Here is a 19,348-nt window from a genome sequence, read left to right on the forward strand (position 1 = left end):
GCGATGGCGGCCAAGTGCATGCCGTTAAATATAAATGAAGTGTGGTCGCTCAATGCTGTTGCTGTTGCTTTTGTTGCTTTTGTATTGTTTCCATTACCTGTCTTTTGTTGCTGGCGCCAACGCCATTTTGCATTGTTGCACGCTGTGCTGTCGTCGGTGTGGCTGGGACTGCGGCGATGGCTACTTTCCAGCACACACCTGCGTCTATCTGGTGGAGCGTGTGGTTATCCGTGGATGAACCATCGATTTTCTCTCCCGTGTGCAGAAGGAATGAATGCAATAAGTTCACATATTATTGGGGCAATTCGAAAACTTTGTACCCCCTATAGGTGGAAGAGTCTTCCTTCGTGTTGCACGAACGCCCCTAAAAGTAGGCTAATCATTTTCGCTGCGGGAACTATGAAGGCCACTATCCTGGGAAACCTTTTTCAATTTGTTTCTATAGGGTCTTACAAGATCAAATGCATGTTATCTTTAAAAATAATGCCCCCTGCAATGAATCAACACAAACAGGGGCACAGGGTATCCCGTACTGAAGAGGATACATTCCACTTCATAGAAAATGTATTCGTTGCAGTGAGGGGCACTTTGGGCGCTGCTTTCAACAATGTGATTTTTTCGCTCCGACTCACAAAAGCATTTGAATTTTACATGAAAACAGGTAGAAGTTTTTACATTTTACCTGGGAAAACGAAAAGCTGCTGGTCCTCCATTCATGTGCTGTGCTAGAATTTAAAATTCTTTTTACTGCTACGGTCAGACCCAAACCCCGTTTAGGGGCATTAGAAAGTTTTCGGGGTAATTATACCGAAAAAAACGTACAGAACTTAGCCCTTGGAAAGTCTTCAATTAGGCACATCATTTTCGCATGGTTTTTATTGCAGAAGTATTTACACAAAAGGATAAAAGAGCAAATTACTTGGCCTTGGGCTTTCTTCCTTTTTTTTTTAGCTTGGTTTTGTACATTTTTCAATAAATAAATAAATTAAACCAAACGCCAAGCTCCCCTCGCGTTTCAACTACTTAAATTAGAGCAAATAAATATTTTTGAATTCGAATTTTGGGTTTCGGGATCTCTCAGTATTATTTCTGACCCGCGTAGGCAAGGTCCTGAGCATCCTGTGGCTCCTGAGAGGAGCGGGCCCAAGCGTGCGGGTCCCAAGCGGGCGACGGATGCTCCAAATGCTCGATATGCTCCACAGGCAGATCCACATGATGATCGATATGGTGATCCAGATGATGGTCAATGTGATGGGGTACAATGTGCTCAATGTGATGTGGAACCACATGTTCGATGTGGTGTGGTACCACATGCTCAATGTGGTGGGGAACCACATGTTCGACATGGTGGTGGTTTGGATAGTGCACCACCTCGTAGTTGACGATCTTGGGCTTGGCAATCTTGAATATAACCAAAGCACCGGACAAAACCAACGAGAGTAGACCCAAAGTCATCGCCTTCCACGTCTTCAAAGCAATCAGACCCAGGGCCAGGGGCACCAAAACAGTTGTCTTCAGCTTCAGACCGAGTAGGAAAGGCAATATGGCCTTGCGGATCATACCACGACCTAAACACAGACGAAAGAGTAAAGTTTTCCTACCCAATTGATATTTCATCAGTATTTACGACTCACCCTCGTTGGCGGCTGCCAGAGGCACTACTCCGCCCTGAGTAAGGGCATTCTGCAGCAGAAAGTCGGGTACCAACGCACGGGCCTCGGAACTGCGGAAGTACTCTGGTGCTTGGATTCTCAAGGCATGACTGCCCAGATAGCCATCGATATCATCGAACATTTGCTCCTCGGCATTGAGAGAGCGGGATGAGGTCGATTCCGACTTTTCCGTGGTGCGAACAATCGACAGACGGTCAGTTAGTCTGACTTCCGGCTGCTGCAAAGCTACATTGAACCACCGCATCGCCTTGGGACGCACACAAGACACGCTCAGGTCCTTGAGGCAGCCGTGGTACATGTCCAGAGCCAGCTGGGTGGCAGACTGCGGCGTCCGTGGCGCTTGGGTTTGGGTGGTCGCTCCCTGGGCGGCGGCGGACAGCGCCGTCACAGCGGCGATTAAGAAAGCGTAGCTCTTCATCCTTTTCGCTTTCACCTGAAGTAATCCGCGTGAATCCGAACTCTCAGCTCGTAGTAGTAGAAGTCTGCACGCGTTGGCGACTCAATGGGTTATGCAAATGTCGCCTGGGCACCGCATGGTTTTTATACGTCGGGTACTTTGTTAATTGAAATGCGTATACAGAGAGTACGCGCGAGCTCTTCTTTGGGCTTGAGCTTTAGCGACCATTTTGCTTTGTTGTCAAAGCCATGGAAAGCGCAAGTTATCCCCCCGTCCGACCAGAGTTTCACCTATGGGGCGCAGCACTCGAAGAAGGAGTATTCCGAGGCGGTTTTGGGGTTCTATAAATGCACACCCAGAAATGGTACTGGGTCAACTCAACATTTTATGGGCACGCAAGTCTCTTTGCTTTGTTGAGGGATTCATCAAAGCGGTTTCCATCATAACACCCCCGCCATAATATGCCGCACATAATTGAAAGTTATTTGATGGCTTCTATATCGATAGGCTGCCCCTGTCACCCTTGCTATAGCGTACGAAGCTCGTAAAACCAAGTGGCCAGCAGTCCGGTGCGTGCCTCGCAACTCAATTCAAATACAAGACGAAGACGAAGACACGCTGTGGTATTTTTTTGGCAGGGAACTCGAATAAGCAGTTTCTGGGATACGAGTAGTCGTACCGAACAGCGGACTTGCAGTCCCCAGCAACATATCATTTTTGTATACCATTAGATATGGGAATTTCATCTTGGCGTTACACTATATTCGTACGAAAAAGGAAAGAAAATCTGGCCCCAGGAGTGTTTAGGCATCAGCCATCCCAAGAAGGTGGGTCAATAAGATCTAGCTTTTATCGGTAAGGTCTACTAAAGCAATAGTCTACCAGAGTTCTCGCATCAATTAATATTACGAGGGGAAAAAATTACAAATTGTTCTAGTTCAGAATCAATAATGGCTTTAACGCTCTTTGTACTAAAGTCTCGACACACATCAGCAATAATCCAATATCGGGCATAGCAACGAGACGTACAGTGTTTCAATCAAACTCTTTTTACTTTGGAATGGCTATTTATAATATAGCTGCAAGGGTATTAAAAGTTTCGTTCCTCAAAAAAGCAGTACATTCTAGCTTAAAGTACTTTTTCGATTGTATGGAGGATGACATGGAGTATACATATATGTATGCACTTGAAATATTATATTGCTATTATTATATTCTTTATTAAAATTGTTCTTTTCACAATTTGATATTGACCCCACAATGTTCTGGCTTTCTTTCTCTTGTATTAACTTTCTCCTTATGTGCGTATACATATTTATAGCTTATATTGTACAGTTTTTATAGTCGCTAGCAGAGTCAGACCGATACTAATTTGAATACCTTTTTTCCGCCTTTTTTGTGGTTTCTGATAGCTATGTTATTTATTCTTTTTGCTCTGGTCGGTCTACCGGTTATCTGGCATCCGTTTTCAAGCAATACTTCAATGCTTCTTCCAATAATGGTATTAGATTGACCCTATGTATTTCCTTTAATATTAATAACTTCCCATGCGAAATTTAAACCCAATTTGAATTTTTATGTACCTTTATGCCAATCTTTAACTGGGAATCAGCATCATTCGCGTGATTTGAAAAAAGTTGTCCCAGTATACTCATGCTTTCTCATAATTTCCATTGATTGAGTCCCATGCAATAAATTTCTTATGGAATAAATTAAGCAAATACATAAATAGAAAGACCGATAATTATTTCTTAAAATAAACGTCTCAAATGAACGGGACATTGGTACTATTCTTTGCCGAATTCTCTGATTGGCCTTGGGTTGGGAATGTAAGTATTCGATTAGCTAGAAACGATGTCTACGGAAAGGGGATCGAATCTCTTTCAAGTTCTGTCTCAAGCAGCACTTGTCCTTGAGCCCTGACACTGGCCAGTGAGTAATCGATACTATTTAGTATAGACCTTAATTATCCAGAGTGTGTGGGTGTCACTTCAGTTGGCGTGAAAATATATTTCCTTGGTTTCAAATAGCGGAAAAATATTCGTGAGCTAAGACAGAAGCCGAGCCCAATTGTGTGATATCGGAGCTGAGCGTAGAGGGAACTGAAGTATGTCTTGAAGTGCTTTGCCTGCTTTGGTATTTAATGAGCTGCCAATTTGGCAATCGGTGTTTTGATGTCAGTGCAGTTGGCTGGGCCGAGACATAGGGCCCACGAGTCTTAATGCTTCCGCTCTTTGTTGTAATTTGGATTTTTTATTTATCTGCTTTTCTTTGGGCAACAAGGAATTTTTGTGTGTTGGAAAAAAGTGAAAGCATTGCCATCTGCGTGTTAATTGCGCTTGGCATTTACATAAATATTAATTTCAGATGAGCTTTCAGATGAGTTCGCGCACTGCTTGCTCGACATTCCCCTAGGGACATCAAAGCCTTCCCGTCCCCTCGAATGGCAATATGTTACCTAATAAATATATTTATGGAAATGAGTGGGGAACCATGTGGATTCGACTGTTTGCCAGCCGACAATTAGGCGAAGATATTTTGGGACGTCATTCCTGCTGTGCCCTGGCGCTTTGATTCATGCAAAGAAAATGTATTATTATTGAAGCTGCTGGTCTGTGTGAGTGATTTCTCAGCGTGTCGGCTCATTGCGCCACTGTACCATGGGCAAAAAATCAAGTTTTTTTGGAATAAATATAATTTTGTTGTTGTTCAGAATTTTATAAACTGGTCTATGTTCTGAGTACATTAGAGCTCAAAACGTTTTGATATTGATATTATATATTGATATTTTTAAACATTTTTAAAAATTCAATGCGTAACTTCAATAAAGTTAAAAATTAAAATTAAAGGAATAAATTCAAAATTTTATGAAAGTAAAACTTAAAAATTTAACTTTGTTTTTATTAATACATACAAAATATGTAATACATATGTATAATGTACTTATGTATAATAAATGCTAACATGATCCCATTTTTGCCCATAGTGCTCTTATGGGAATGGCATACTAGTAATAAACAAATTTCTTGAAGATTGTCTTGGATTAGGATTATTGATTTAGCAAAATTGATAAGCCCAGGAGTGGTAAAATATTTATTTATTTGAAATTTACCATATGATGGTATCAAAATCATTTGCTTATATAATAGACTTTTATACGAATAAATTATCTTGAAAATATTATGTATTTTTAAAGATGATTCTTAGGGCATGGCATTGGTCGGTTTCGTCTCTGTGGATAAGTGCACTCTTCCTGCGAATTTTATTAACCTGTAAATTGAGTCAGAGTTCTTTGGAATTGCCAACATTACGATTGGATTGGCATCACCCTGTGCTGTGATCCAAAAATGAATTTTACTTTACATGACATTTAACACAATTTCAATTTATTTTTTCATTTTGGGTTTCTCTAATAACAATTTTTCATATTGACTAATTGAATTTGCAGCCGGGTCTGTCTGGCCGGCAATTAATAAATATTCTGATTTCATTATTTCGTATTTTAGTGAATTGTTTTTTTTAGTGAATTTTACATATGTACGTGACAACTCGTGTGTGAGGAATTTAAATAGTGTACGAACCGCAAAAGCCGCAGTAAGTTTCAATATATTATTGGTTGAAAAACTGCAACAAAATCAGAATGAATATTAATGAAGCACGGGTCAACCCCTTACGCTTACTCTACAATAAATAAATAAATAAATAATAGTTTAACAAATTACAATAAATTATGCTTAGGTGCTATCATTATTATCCTATTTACAGTTCATTTTAACAAGGAAAATTTGACTTCAAAGTTGCTCGTACTGGTACTCGTTCCGCCTCACGTCTTGGCCTCACTTTGCCGGCATTGTGCACTGTGGATAGAGGCTCTGGCAATCCTTTTGATCCTGGCCATCTCGCGCCGCCTGGATGAGCCGATAGAAGCGACGTACGGCCTCATTCGCATGCGTTACGGGCTCCAGCTCGCTGGTATCGCTGCAACAGACACAAATGATAAACTTCTTTGCCAAAAAACTTTTCGCCTGTTTAATTAATTTTTCGCTTTTTTGTTGTGCTTTGAGCAGATGCTCCCAAGCCGGATGCTTTTACAGTCCTACAGTCCTAGCTGCAGGCCAAGATCTACGAACGAACGTTTTTTGTGTTAGCTGCCAGGAAGTTAGCTAATTAACTTTGGCACTTGTGAACATCGCCCTAAAGTTTTCGGCACACATCGGTTCAGCGAAAGCAGCTTTAATTGCTTCTTCGGCTCACTCGTCTCGTTCCTCTGGGTCTTTTGTGTGCCAGACAGCACCGGCGTAGCTACTCCCACTTCTATTGCTCCTACATCAACGCCCCCCACTCAACTATTCAGACCTGAGTTGTAGGCGCGCTGTCAGTACTTAATTCAGTAGGATTCTCTGGCCTCGGTTCTGCTAATGGATTTCATGTGACTAGTGGGTCGTGCAGAGTGGGTTTTGGAGTACCTAAGTCAAGGCCAGACTGATATCCCATTCAGGGACTGCTCCGGAGTTGAAAGGGAACGCGGACGACGTGACCTGATGCGGGACGCATATGCTGACAGACTTTTAATGTAACTATTTTTTGTCGCCTCCCTGCCCCAAGTGTTCATTAAAATTACATTTCATATTCATATGAAGGATTTTTTGCAAGCATTTTACTATTTGGAAGAAACTTTTTCCAGACCTTTTTACCCGTCTCCCTCGTTAAAAGTAGAAAATTTTAATTAGTTTTTCAGTAGTTTTGCTTGTTAGAAGCATAAATTTCAATAAAATGAGAAAGAAATACAGTCAATTAAATTTTACAGCACTTGCCTTCGGGCGGTTCTGGGCTATCCGCTCTAAAAGTTCAATCAAACTTCCATTCGAATCGAATCGAATATCAGTGGACATTTTCAATTAATTATGATTGCTTTATTATGATAAGACCGGAGACCTGACAACGCCAAAGGCCCAATCAGCCGGACTGTTAGGACACTTTAAACTAGAGTTGCGTGGCCTAACATGAAGTCAATTTATTTTAATTAATTTTCAACTAGAATGGCTAAAAACCTGAGCCCAAGGCTGTGCCCGTTGCCATTGTCTGTTGTCGAGCCCTGATAAGGCAATTAAGCACACTTGGGGCACTCAATTAATGACTTGTCATGGACACACAGACTCATAAATCATCCAATGCCAGGACCCGGGCCCTAGATCACATCTCCTGGCGTCGCTGTCAGTCACAATTTCGTCAAAATACTTATCTAGGGGAGCCATGCAAAATGATGACAATTTTGGTATTCATTGTTGTGCGCGATAAGGAAAACCGGCAAAACAGTACGAATTTATCTGGCCCGTGGCATGCTCGAGCGACTCGGGAATGACCCATTGCCGTGTGTCAGTCGTTGACTGGGCTAGTCGCATGTGGGCGGAACGCCCTGATGGCACGCCACGCCACGCCGCTTTGTTGCCGCTTGAGGCATGTGGCAGGCAGTTCCGCTTGGCTGGCCATGTGCAATGTGCAGTTCAATTAGAAGACGAGAAAAGACAGCAACGAACTTGCTATGTGACAAACTGCACTCAGAAAGAGAGTTTGGAGCGCTCGGAGTCCGGAGCTCAGAGCTCAGAGCCACGCTTTCTTTTCACGCTCTTGGCTATTAATTGAAAAGTGATGAAGGGGGACCTTGGAAGAGGGAATATTTCTTAGAGTTTTCACTGCAGAGTGCAAACGCATTGAACTAAACGATCTCAAACATGAATGGGGCATGGGGTGGCGCCTTTTGACTGCCTGACATTACAATTTGCGATGCCTGCCTAAATGTTCAGGTAACAATTAGAGCAAAAAATGGGACAAAAAACTTTACGCAGAACTAAAACGGCAATAAAATGGCAATAAAACGCATTACATTGTCCCACATTTGGCCATCGTAAGACTTACCGACTGAGCTCAGCGGAAACGAAATTGCTGTGCGGACTATAGGTGGCTGGATCCTTGTACATGCTGCACACAATGCGCTCCTTGCACAGGTCGTTTTTCACGCCCAGTTGTTCCACGATTTTATCGATTTTCAGCAGTATGGGACTATAGAACGGATCATAGTTGAGCGGATACAGCGGCTAGGAGAAAAAAAGCGAAAATTATTAACAATGAAAGCAGATTAGTGAGGCGAGTGGCCAAACCTGTCCGTCCTGCACAAACGGCTGGTGCTCGAGTATCTTCTGTTGCTGCTGGATCAGACGCTGCTCGGCCTGAATGCGTATGGCCTCTTTCAGCTGGGCGGCCAGTTCGGGCTATGTTTCGGATGGGAGGAGTAAGAGAGGAGAATGTTGAGTTGAGGCTGTAGTCGGTCATAAAGGGTTTCCATGCATGCGGCCAGGCTAGCGTTTAAACGGACATCAGGTCTGCTGCGGACAGGTCTCTTAGGTGGCTTATGGTTTACGGCTTACAGGCACACTTTCCCGACAAGTTCCCATCATATTTCATGCTTGGCCAATGTGTGCTGTGCTCATTTAATTAAGGTGAACAGCGGGGCATTTCGCAAGCTTTGCTTGGCGGATTTCCCTGCCACAGCTGCCGCCCCGCCTGGCTTTGCAATGGCAAAGTGCAATTTAATTATGGGTTTAGTTGACAAGCCACATGTCTGAAGACACAGCCCACATGACGCTCCGGCCTGGCCTGGACACTCGAAAGTGAAAACCGTCAGTCGGCAGTTGGGCGGCAAAACGTTGCACAGCCCTGCAATTTGCATGGTGTCGTTAACTAAAAAAAAAGCAACTTCCGAGCGGGCACAAATTGCATCTGCGTAAGGGTCTTTTGCAGACACAAGAAAAACTATTTGCACTGTGAGCTGAGGAAAGTGTCAATAAATGAAGATACGAGAGGAGTCTAGACATTTGTTTGAACTGACACTGACAACAAGTGAAACTGCAGCAGCGCTTGATTGAATGTGCTGCTGTTGCTGCTGCTGCATGCCCGTCAAGCTGTGCAAATAGGAGTTGGCACTATGCCACTAATGATGCCTGGTGGGTGGAGTGGAGTCCCAGTCCAGTGACCTACACAGCAAATTGGCCAAATGATCTGGGATGGAATGGAAAGTTCCCCAGGGACAGAGAAAGCATGGAAAATAAATTGTTTTTCTTGCTTGTTTCTGATGAGAAAAATATTATGACAAACATTTGCTTTGCAATCGATTCAATGTCGGACTAGAATACAAATTCAATTTCCTTCTAATTGAGTTGTCTTTGAGCTTAAATTAGTCTGCTCGCTTCAAATTAAATTATAATTTTAAAATCTGCTGGATTTTGGATGCTGGATGCTGCCCTAAATTCTCCATTTCCTTTTAAAATGAAGCCACACAAAACCCCGTCTAACCCAAGGCTTTGTTTTATGTGTGGGTTATCTGATTTCACAGGTTCCTTTTTGTTTTTTTTGGGTATGTTGAATTCCAATTACAAATGCAGTACATTCGTAGATTCCGTTTGTACATCTGAACGTTGTACATAATGGGTATTGTAATGTGATACGCACCGAAAGTTGTGGCTCCTGCAAATTTTGGTGGTGCTGTTGCTGGGGCTGCTGCTGCTGCTGCTGATTGTTGCGTGCTGGCTCGTATTGTGCGGCAATCTGTGCGGCAGCCGTCAGTCCTGCTCCGGGTCCTGATCCTGGTCCTAGCTGTGGCTGCTGGTGTCCTGGAACGTATACCGGATGAGGCTGGGTGTAAGCTGGCCTTGAGCTGTAACATGCAAAGTGGGAGTATTACAAATTGGAATGTGAGCAGGGTCTCTGCACAATAGTTTCATTAGAGAGTGACTCCAATTTCCTTTATTCGTTTTGTTTTTTGTCTGTCAGCTGACTTTGTAATTGGCAAAAATTACAACTACTCGTACGATGATTGCTCTCGACCCTTGTTTGTTGTTTGGCTTTCATTAAAAAAATTTTAATTACATTTTCATGTGTGTGTGCCTCCTGCCGGGACCACGAGGACACAAGGTGACTGGGAAAACAGATTGAGGAGTCACATATTGATATGGGAGTGGGATTGTGTGGCATGGATAAGCAATACAATGTGGCATTCAATTTTGATTGTAATGGTTTTTTCAATGATTTAAAGACCTACACAACAGTTGTGCGACATAAAATATAAACTTTTTTTTTGTACAGAGAGAACAAAAACCCTGATATTTGAATATTTACACTTAGATTTAAAAAATCTATGCCAAAAGATTTTCAACGAGAGTGGGAATTGTTAAATGTTTTCATACATAAATTAAATATTTCCATATTTAAAATAAATACATATAAAATTTAAATTAAATATATTTCCAACAAATTTCATATATTTATTTTAAAGTATTTATAATTTCACCATGTTTGCACTTCAGCCCCGAATATGTAATTTAAATATGTGTGTGCTTCTTTTTAGTATTTTATGTGCGTTTCTCAGGATTGCGGATACTTTAAGAGGTCCCTGGTGTGTTAGATGTTAGTAGAGTTCGAGTATATTACGACCTTATTAATGGGTGTGCGTATGTGTGTACAGATTTGTGTGTTCTGAGCGAGTGCTGAGGATGTATATACCTTTGTTTATCCTGACTTTGAAATGGATTTAAACTGTGACTAGAGGCATGTACTTTCTGGGCGTTTAATTGTTGTTGAAATTTCTGCTGCTGTTGCTGCTGCTGGTGTTGTAATTGCGGCTTGTGCTGTTGGGCTGTCGGTGGCCTGGACTGTTGTGTGGCAGGCCAACGCTGCTGCTGCTGCTGTGGGTGCTGCTGTGGATGGTTCTGCGGCTGTTTAGGATACGTCTGTGTGGTGCCCAGGCCCCAAGCATGCAGTACCCCAGCATCATTCGCCGTATTCGGCTTAAATAAATGCGGATTATCCTCTATTTGTGCAGCGCGATTTATATCGCCTATGTATCTATTGTGATGAAGGATTTTTTGTTGTTTTTTTGGTTTGTTGTTGTGAGAGTGAGAAATGTGTGTTTAGAGACAAGACAGATACAGTCATAGATACAGATGAACATAAAGATAAAGACAGATATATAGAGTGCTGCCAAAGCCATGCAAAAAACTTACTCAGACCCCAGTCCCGGGCCGCTGTTCTCCCATGCGCCCTCAAAGTGCTCGAATCCTGGTCCATGGCTCTCGTGCACGGGCGCACCATGGAGATACGCAGATGGATGACCCTTGGGTGGGTGCGTGTAGATAATGTCAGGCACCGACTGGTGTTCTCCACTGTGCCATGGTGGAACCACCTAAAGATGAGACGAAGACGGGAAGGGGGAAGTAGACAAAAAAAAACCAATGATAAGCTTAAATTGAAAAATGTAATGGAGCAGTCGATGCTGCAAGGCTTCTGCGTGACATTTAATAAACTCGTGGCACCAGAACTTTTTTCATTTTTTTTCATCTCTTTTTTGTTGTGTGTGTGAGTTGGAGGGCTTCTTCTTATTCGTGTGGAGTGCTCTCATCACGACATTTTTTGGCTATTTATAGCCAATACTGGTAGGTACAGGCTACTGGTACCCGAATAATACGCATTATATTTCCCTGTGGGATCTCTCCCTTAGTCCCAGTTCAATGACTGCCAAATAGCCGTAAATAATGAATGAAATGCTGATATACCGACAGTCGTAGTTATAGCTTTGGATTCACATTCTGCTTATTACTTGTGGTTTTTATTGTTGGCCAAACTCATGGCTCGGCTCATATTTCGTCGTTCTATCACTGTCTTCAGAGACAACTGAGTTTTCCTGGTAAAGAGGTGACAAACGAACATTTGCCACATCACAAACAGATGAAATGCTGCGCCCAGATTGCACGTGTGGTTGTCAAGTGGTTGTCGGGCTATGATGAGTCCTTGTGTGTCAAAAGACTTCCTTTTGGGCAATGACAAACTCAAAGTAATTTAATTTACGCAGAATTTGGCCAGGGCTGGATAAAAGGACAGATACATTATCTGCGGTATCCAGAGTATGCAAATCGAGAATGCCATGAACAAGTTTAGCTACCAGCTTTCGCGTGTTCCAGCTCTCTATTTGTATGGGTCATTCTTCTCGCTTAACTTTCCACAATCAACGCTTGAAAAATGTATTTATTCCATGGAGCAACATGTTGAGCGTTCATGTCTTCCTTGGTTACTTGGTTACAAGTTTTCTCCATTAACTACTGTAAAATCGATTAATAGTCGGCCTAATCCCAATTGAACCTGACTACGTGACAGCCGTTAAGGATTTTAAATGGAAAATTCCTGATTTTATTGAATCCTGATTTAAAAAAAAACCTTAGTCAGTCGCAAGCCGTTTCAAGCCAGATAGAATTTTATAAGCAAACACAGAAACCCGGATTATCCCGACGAGCTTAAGCCTCAGGCCCTGGTTTTGCATCCAGAAGAATTTTCAAATGCGAATATAAATATCTCATAAATACGAGTATCTACGCGTGTGCACTCCTTTCTGCTAACAAGTGAGCATAGAATGGGAAATTCAGGTGGGAGGCAGCTATAATCCTCGCCAACGAGGACATTTACCAAAGACGGTAGGGATTTCATTTGACGATACGTCAAGCTGAGGAGCTGTCTGTGTCAGCGTCTGAGCATGTGTTAACGCCTGCTTTCAATGAAAATACTTTTCTACTGAGAGGCCAAAGTACTTGTACTTTTCTAATTGAATTTCCGTGGAGCAACAACAGAGACTTCCGACCGGCAGGCGGATAGACAAAATATGCTTAGAAGCTCAAGCTGGCTAATGAAATTTCTCCAAAAAAGATTAAGACTACACATCAGACGTGCCTATTTTTGAGGTATCTGACCCCGAACGAGTGATAAATGATGAAAGAATTATATTTTGTACTTGCCGTGTGATGATGATCAATTAGGTGATGGTGGTGGTGGTACTTAAGGGGTGCATGATACGATTGCTGGTAGTGCGAGCACAACTTAAAGAGATGCGACAATGCCGGGAACAGGAACAGCAGGAATTTCAGGAGCAACTTCTTGGCAGCACCAACGCCAATCACGATCGGAAGCAACCAGAATAACTTGATCTTGATGATTTTGATGATTAGCAGCAATGCCAGGAATGACAGCACAATTTTACTGCGTAGAAATTTTTCTACCAGAAAATGAAACGAAAGTTAAAATGAAATCAGAGATTTTTGAGCATTTTTTCGTGTGTCGGCTGCATTGGCTGCAGTTTCTCGCTCGCTCTTTTTCAGAGAGTGAAAGCGCTTCTCATCTGCATCTGTGTCTGCGTCTGCATCTGCTTGTGGGGTGCGGTGCGTGACTGCAGCAGCCACAAGCCGAGCCAAAAGACAAGCGAATGTGAATATTACTTACGTATTTTCTTCTGGATTATCATGCCAGCCAGCCGGGCCTTGACCACCTGTTTGGGTATTAGCTCCAGCTTGGCAATGATTCCATTTCCTTCGATGGAACGCGGCGAGATGCGAAATGTGGCGCCATTGAACATTACTTCTGGTAAATCCACTTCCAGATCGTGGGTCATCGCAAATTTAATACTCTTGCCATACAGCGCCGTTGTCACTTCCTCGATGGGGGTTTCCGCCGGCGGGGCTATAAAATAGAGAGATTCATGGGGTGAAATGTGAATTGACTGCCTGGCATATTTGGGTTATGGAAAGTGCTGAGAACGAAACGAAACCTGAAGATTGCATAAACATAGCTTCTCAATTATCTCAATTTCTTTGCTAATTCTAAACGATGTTCAGCGGTTGCACAACTCTCGACGACCGGTTTAATTAATGTTAATGGGCAATTGTTACAGTTGTTACTCCAATACTTGCCGTGGCATTGGCCAAAGAAACCATTGATGGTTACCCAAAAGGCGAGTAATTGAGTGCGGAGTCAAAACGCCGTGACTCACATGAATGAGAGATCGACTCGCCGCCGAAGATATTTTACTACTCTCTTGGCGGCTTAGCTGTTGCTGTGCTGTGTCGGAGCAAAGATACATAAAAAATCAAATCAAAACCCAACAAGTGAAAGTTTTCTTTCAGTCGGCGGTGAACGTGCCCAGGTTGAGTAGAGGTAAACAACGAAACGAAGAAGAAAAGAATCAAATGTGAAAACTGATCGAACGAGCGACTGGTATGTGAGGCAGGGCAAGTCGAAGGGCTAGAGCGCCTCTTACATAAGATTTTTTGTCTCTTGATAAATGGAGTAAATGGAGACGGGTTGGAGCAAAACCACTTACCGGCACGCGCCCTATTGGGAATCTCGTTTGCATTGTGCTGCTCCTGCTCCTTATCCGCCTCGTACTGCACTTGATTCTTAAAGAACTTGAGGCGCTGTGTCACATTCACATCCTGCACATCGAGGGCGTCATTTAGATAGCTGAAAACGTTCTTTTGAAAACACGAGATGTCTGGCCGGAGATAGCAATCGCGAATGATGCCATTCCACAGCTCGTTGCCGCTGGTGAAGCGACGGGCCAAACGCAGCAGCACCGAATCGCTGCCGGCTCTTTCATCCATCTGCTTCCTGAGCGGCGTCGGCATCGGCATCCGTGTGGCATTCACCACAGGCTGCCACTCTTCCTGTGCCAGTTCCGTGGCGGATTCTGTTGGCGCTAACTCTGTGACTGTCGCTGACTCCGTCGCTGTGTCCGGGGACTCAGTCGCTGTGTGACTCAAAGGTGTTGTGGAGAGATGGCGGCCAACGCGTCCACGTCCACGTCCATTCTGTGCCGTCTCATCCGCTTTGGCGACAAAGTTGATTAGACAGAGCATGGCCAAGAGCAGAAGCCAAGTATTTGATTTGACCATGCTGCTACCTGGGTGGCTCCAACTGTGATTTCGATTCCGATTGCAACTACGATTGCAGGTGCGATTTCTTTTGGCCCGCTTTGAGGATGTGCATTGACTCTCACTTGACGTCCAATTATGGAGCATCTGTACGCTCTGTACGAGTATGTGTGTCGCCGGCGGGCTATGCATTTTCAATTTCAGTTTCACTCTCCGATTAGCACTTCCCTTAAACAACTGACACCGAGACAGTGATGTTGATGGCTGTTTACACCTTTAACCTGCAATTGCACAAAGAAATGGCAAGGCAATCAATGGGCCGCAATGGGTAGCCGTACCCGTAGCCAGTCTTCTCTGCAATTTGTCTGTTCCAAGCTGTTTATTTATTTGGATCCGGCTGACTGACTCTGAATCTGCCGTCTACGTGCTTAGGAACTTTGAGCTGCTTAGGAACGCCCTACCGTCTGGGCCGGACACAATGGCTGGGGCCAAGGCTTTATTGGCGAAATCGTTAGCCACTTGACAAATCAATTTGTGAGGCAGCAAAGTGTTCCAAGTAAAACCAGATTAGCCCGCAAACACAATTTCATTGATTTCCTGCTCCTCCCCTCTCTGGTAAATTCTTTTAGACTGTGCGTTGATTGTACTTTCTTCACGTATTTCACTTTGGATTCGTTTGTTTATTTGGAGTTTCCCTGCCGCATTTAGCGCCTCGTTTTCTATTTGCTTTAGCCAACTGTTGGCCAGAAAAAGAGTGGCTGTGCGGTTAGATACCACCTGCAATTACTTCATCAAGGCCTACGACACACCTACGGACTAACGGTGAACGCGTATCGTTTCGTTGTATCTGGTATCTGGCAGATACGTTATGTAGATCCCGGCTAGCAAGTTTTCGCGTGCGCATGCGTGCGCGTCTGGCGGACAACTGTGGAGGGAAGCTTACGCGCTGTAAGCCAAGATCATGGCCAGCCCCAGGCAGACCGGTCGCTCTTTTGACTCCGCTCTCTCTCTCTCTCTCTTTTTCTCTCTATCGCTCTCTGGTTTCGTTCAGTCGTCGTTAACTTTTCGCATTGCAGTCGCCATCCGCAGTCTGGATCTTCCTGTGTATTCACACGTTGCCGTTGCAAAAATTGCTTCAAGATTCTTCCGCGGCTCAAAACCTTAACTGTAGTTTGTTGCTGATGTTTCTGCTTTTGCATTGACCACCGCTGAAAGTTGTTTGGCTGCGTTGTGGCTGAGTTTTCCAGTTAACTTGGATTGTTTCAAGTGCACTTTGTCTGCTCGTTGGACGGTAATTCTGCACAGCGGCTGGCTGCGCTTTTCACGGCCATTTAGGATCCAACACAAACGAGTTTTTGCTATAAAGAATAATAAAGATAAAGTGAATTCTATTATGTATTTATTGGGCAAGTATGTATATTCACCGAAACTCTTTTTGGGACTCAAAATTGGGTCAGCAATGGTCCGATAGCCCCACTGTGGTCTGTGAATATTTGTCAGAGAGAGGAAGAGGTCTTAAGCTTTGTATTCAAATGGGATATTAAGTGTCTTGGAGAACTCAAATTGAGAACGGCATTGGTGACAATAAAAAGCAATCAAGCTGTCAAATAAAAATTCCATTACCTTCCGCACAGAGCCCCGTTTCAATGTATATTCGCAACAAAAGACATGGAGGTTTTGTTTGCCACATCAATAACCGAGATATCAATCTAAAGAGCTGACCAATTTGGGTTATTAGGCCAGGTTTTTCGGAGTGTTCCAACAGCATCTGCCAGGGAACCTCTGACCTCCATTGGCCTGGTGGCATTTTGTGGATTTCTAATTAGCTGGGAATCCTAGACATGCAATGTAAGTGCCTCTCCAGACTACCTGATGTGTGTATGGCCGTTGTTAATCATGTGTATAATGCAATCAATTATACTAAATAACGCGCACAGCTGCAGCTACATGACTTATGATTATTATTTTTAACGAGCTTCGACTTAGCGGCTCTCCGTAGCACAGGACGTATGCGTAATATACACAAACGGCACCACAATATGTTTCATGTAACGCGTCGTGTTATGGCTTTTCATATTAAAGGCTCTCCATTCTATTAAAGTGCCATGTCGACTTATGTCATGCCACAAAAATACCCATAAAAGACTGAGTACTCGTACACAATTGCTATAAAAATAATGGGCTGCTAAATCAAGTTTTGGGGAGGAACCCTCACCAGCAGAAGAACTCACCCAACGACGCCCAACCTTTACAATGAAGTAAGCGCTCTATGTGAGTTCAAGCCGAGTCGAAGACCCGGCCCAGGCCTGACTGACCGTTAGGCGACTGACTTGAAGGGTTAGTGGCATAGAAACCATAGAACTTTTGGTCTTGAAGATTTGTGTGGACCTTATGTAAGATGTGGGATTTGGTTAATTCGTTTAATTCGCCGCTCGTTCTGCCATACCAGTTGACAACGGGCCCGACCCTTTCACTCGAATGCTTTCTGCTCTTTGAATAATGATTCAGTTACATTCATCTTAATGACACTTGAAAATGGCCAACCTTCCGCCATCCGTTGCCAGCCAGATTACGTTCGGGAAGGTAACAAGCTTTCCCTGTACGCTGTCATTTCTGCTGCCATTGCTGTTGCTGCTGCTGTGGCTGTCAGTGACAGCATTTCTGTGAGATTTTATTGCATTTTTATGTGACAATTTCTCGAGCAGACACACGCATCCCAGACAAAAAACATCACAGAGCTGCCCTGCCATCAAGTGGAAGGCATTTAAGAGCAATGTTTAACCAGAAGTTATGTAAAGTTTAAAAATACTCGTATGCATGCCCTTACGATGGAATCGTATCAATCTGAGAGCCATTCAGCGGCAGCTTTCGGTTTCGGTTTCAGTTTCAGTCGAACGCCCGCCCGGTGAATGTATCTAATAGATTACTAATTTCACTTCATGCGTGCCTGTATCTCTAGCTCAGACTCTGTTCGGGAATAGCGTGCAAATATTTTTAAAAGTTGTTTAACTTTTGCTCTAGGTCTGTCTGCTAGTCTCACATTTCTTCTGTTGCGTTTTATTTGCGGTAAGAGAAATCTATAGGCAGCAAATTCACTTTCGTTGCGGTTAACCAACCTGACTTACTAATGGCTTATTAAGTCCAAATAGATCGGATTTACCATGATTTTTTAATGTTTATCCATGGGCAAGGTAGAGTGCAATGAATTAAGTGGTAATTATTGCGCATATTTGATATGCCACAGAGCGGCAATAAAATAGCAAATAAATATAACAGGCTTTGCATTAAACATTACTGTCACCGCATCGACATTTATGTCGTATATGTATGTATGCGGTTTTATCGCTTCAAAATCTATGCCAAAATGCTTTCCCTTTCCTGTCACTGTACTGCGATTATTCAGCAATTTGCTGGGCTTTAAGGTACGAATAAAGTACAGCGTATTTCAGCCATTTACTTACACTCTTCGCTACCCGCTTCTGGTCTCTACTCCCAATTTGTTTAACATTATAAATATTTTGTTTTTAAGAATCTACAACCACTTGGCACGCCATTCAAACCCTAATTGGCATTCTAATATACGAGTACCTGCTGCTGCTTGTTGGGTATTAGAGCGCGTTGAGATTCTCATCTGGCATGCGCTAATAACTCAAGTGAGTCGGGGTGGGGGGGCCGGTAAGCGGTGGGTCTTTAAGAACTTTATTAAGCCGGCCCCAGACACCAGGAAATTTCACTTTTACATCCATTTCCACTCTTTCACTCGCATGCAGGAAGGTAAGAAACGGGTTTTGTTTCCACTTTTCGGTTGATAAGCCATCCCGGCAGTGCAGCACAGTGCAGCCTTGCAGTGACTGGCTATAACCGGCTTACCAGCTGTTGCTGGCTTTTGTGCAGGCAGTTGGCTGTGGGGCGCACTCGAAACTGGGTCAAATATTTGCATTTCACGGGCAATCAAGTTCGATTTAAATGGGAATGCTTGGCTCTCGGGTTTTTACTTACTGTTTCTTTAGGGGAAGGATGTTCCACGACCAATTAGCAGCCTCTCGCACGCACTCACTCTCAATCACAATAACACTCACAGAAACACTCTAAGATATCACGTTCACACTCACTCCTTCCTCATCGACTCATAATTCTTGTCGTTGCTGTTGCGTGTCGGCGGCTAATTAGCAAGACAATTTGTTGTTTTTTGTCGGGTACTAGTTACTTTCGCTCTCTCAAGTTTTCACAACACCCAAATTTCGGACATTTGATACCCAGAATTCATCTTGTCCCATCGGGTCTTTCACTTTTTTTATGGCTGTTGTGGGCTCTGGCCGAAACGTTGCGACGCGTTGAACGTGGAAGACCGGCAAACGTTTAAGACCAACTGATTCGAGGTGCCAGACCGAATGTGCAGACAAGATGCGGCCAACTTTGGGTGATGTTGGGTGAGCATAAGTATACCGCATCGGTACTCACACACACACATGCATCGAGCGACAGCGCGAGAGAGTGAACGATTTTTCCGGATGCCTAAAAGTATGCCACGTCTG

The 19,348-nt window shown here is 43.4% G+C and overlaps 2 protein-coding genes across 4 annotated transcripts; both read right to left on the minus strand.

Moving 5' to 3' along the window:
- Positions 1-858: 858 nt before the first annotated feature.
- Osi18 (DUF1676 domain-containing protein Osi18) lies at positions 859-2,212 on the minus strand. The gene is made up of 2 exons (XM_001358872.5): positions 1,635-2,212; positions 859-1,568 (listed from the first exon to the last, which is right to left on the minus strand). Exons 1-2 carry the CDS (start codon positions 2,089-2,091, stop codon positions 1,084-1,086), a joined length of 942 nt encoding a protein of 313 aa, XP_001358909.3. The 5' UTR covers positions 2,092-2,212; the 3' UTR covers positions 859-1,083.
- A 3,586-nt stretch (positions 2,213-5,798) lies between these two features.
- On the minus strand, positions 5,799-19,212 carry Osi17 (DUF1676 domain-containing protein Osi17). Of its 3 annotated transcripts, XM_033376420.1 has the most exons (12): positions 18,813-19,212; positions 16,238-16,296; positions 15,152-16,171; positions 14,264-15,094; positions 13,387-13,623; positions 12,906-13,162; positions 11,127-11,305; positions 10,627-10,968; positions 9,577-9,781; positions 8,229-8,339; positions 7,987-8,165; positions 5,799-6,048 (listed from the first exon to the last, which is right to left on the minus strand). In XM_033376420.1, the coding sequence occupies exons 4-12, from the start codon at positions 15,003-15,005 to the stop codon at positions 5,907-5,909; spliced, it is 2,394 nt and encodes a 797-aa protein (XP_033232311.1). In that variant the 5' UTR covers positions 15,006-15,094; positions 15,152-16,171; positions 16,238-16,296; positions 18,813-19,212; the 3' UTR covers positions 5,799-5,906. The 3 variants fall into 3 exon arrangements, with proteins under 3 accessions (XP_033232311.1, XP_002137528.4, XP_033232312.1); XM_002137492.4 differs by having other exon boundaries at positions 14,264-16,171; XM_033376421.1 differs by lacking the exon at positions 10,627-10,968 and having other exon boundaries at positions 14,264-16,171.
- Between the last annotated feature and the right edge of the window lie 136 nt (positions 19,213-19,348).

Source organism: Drosophila pseudoobscura, chromosome 2 (assembly GCF_009870125.1).
Source record: "Drosophila pseudoobscura strain MV-25-SWS-2005 chromosome 2, UCI_Dpse_MV25, whole genome shotgun sequence".
Classification (NCBI taxonomy): Eukaryota; Metazoa; Arthropoda; class Insecta; order Diptera; family Drosophilidae; genus Drosophila; species Drosophila pseudoobscura.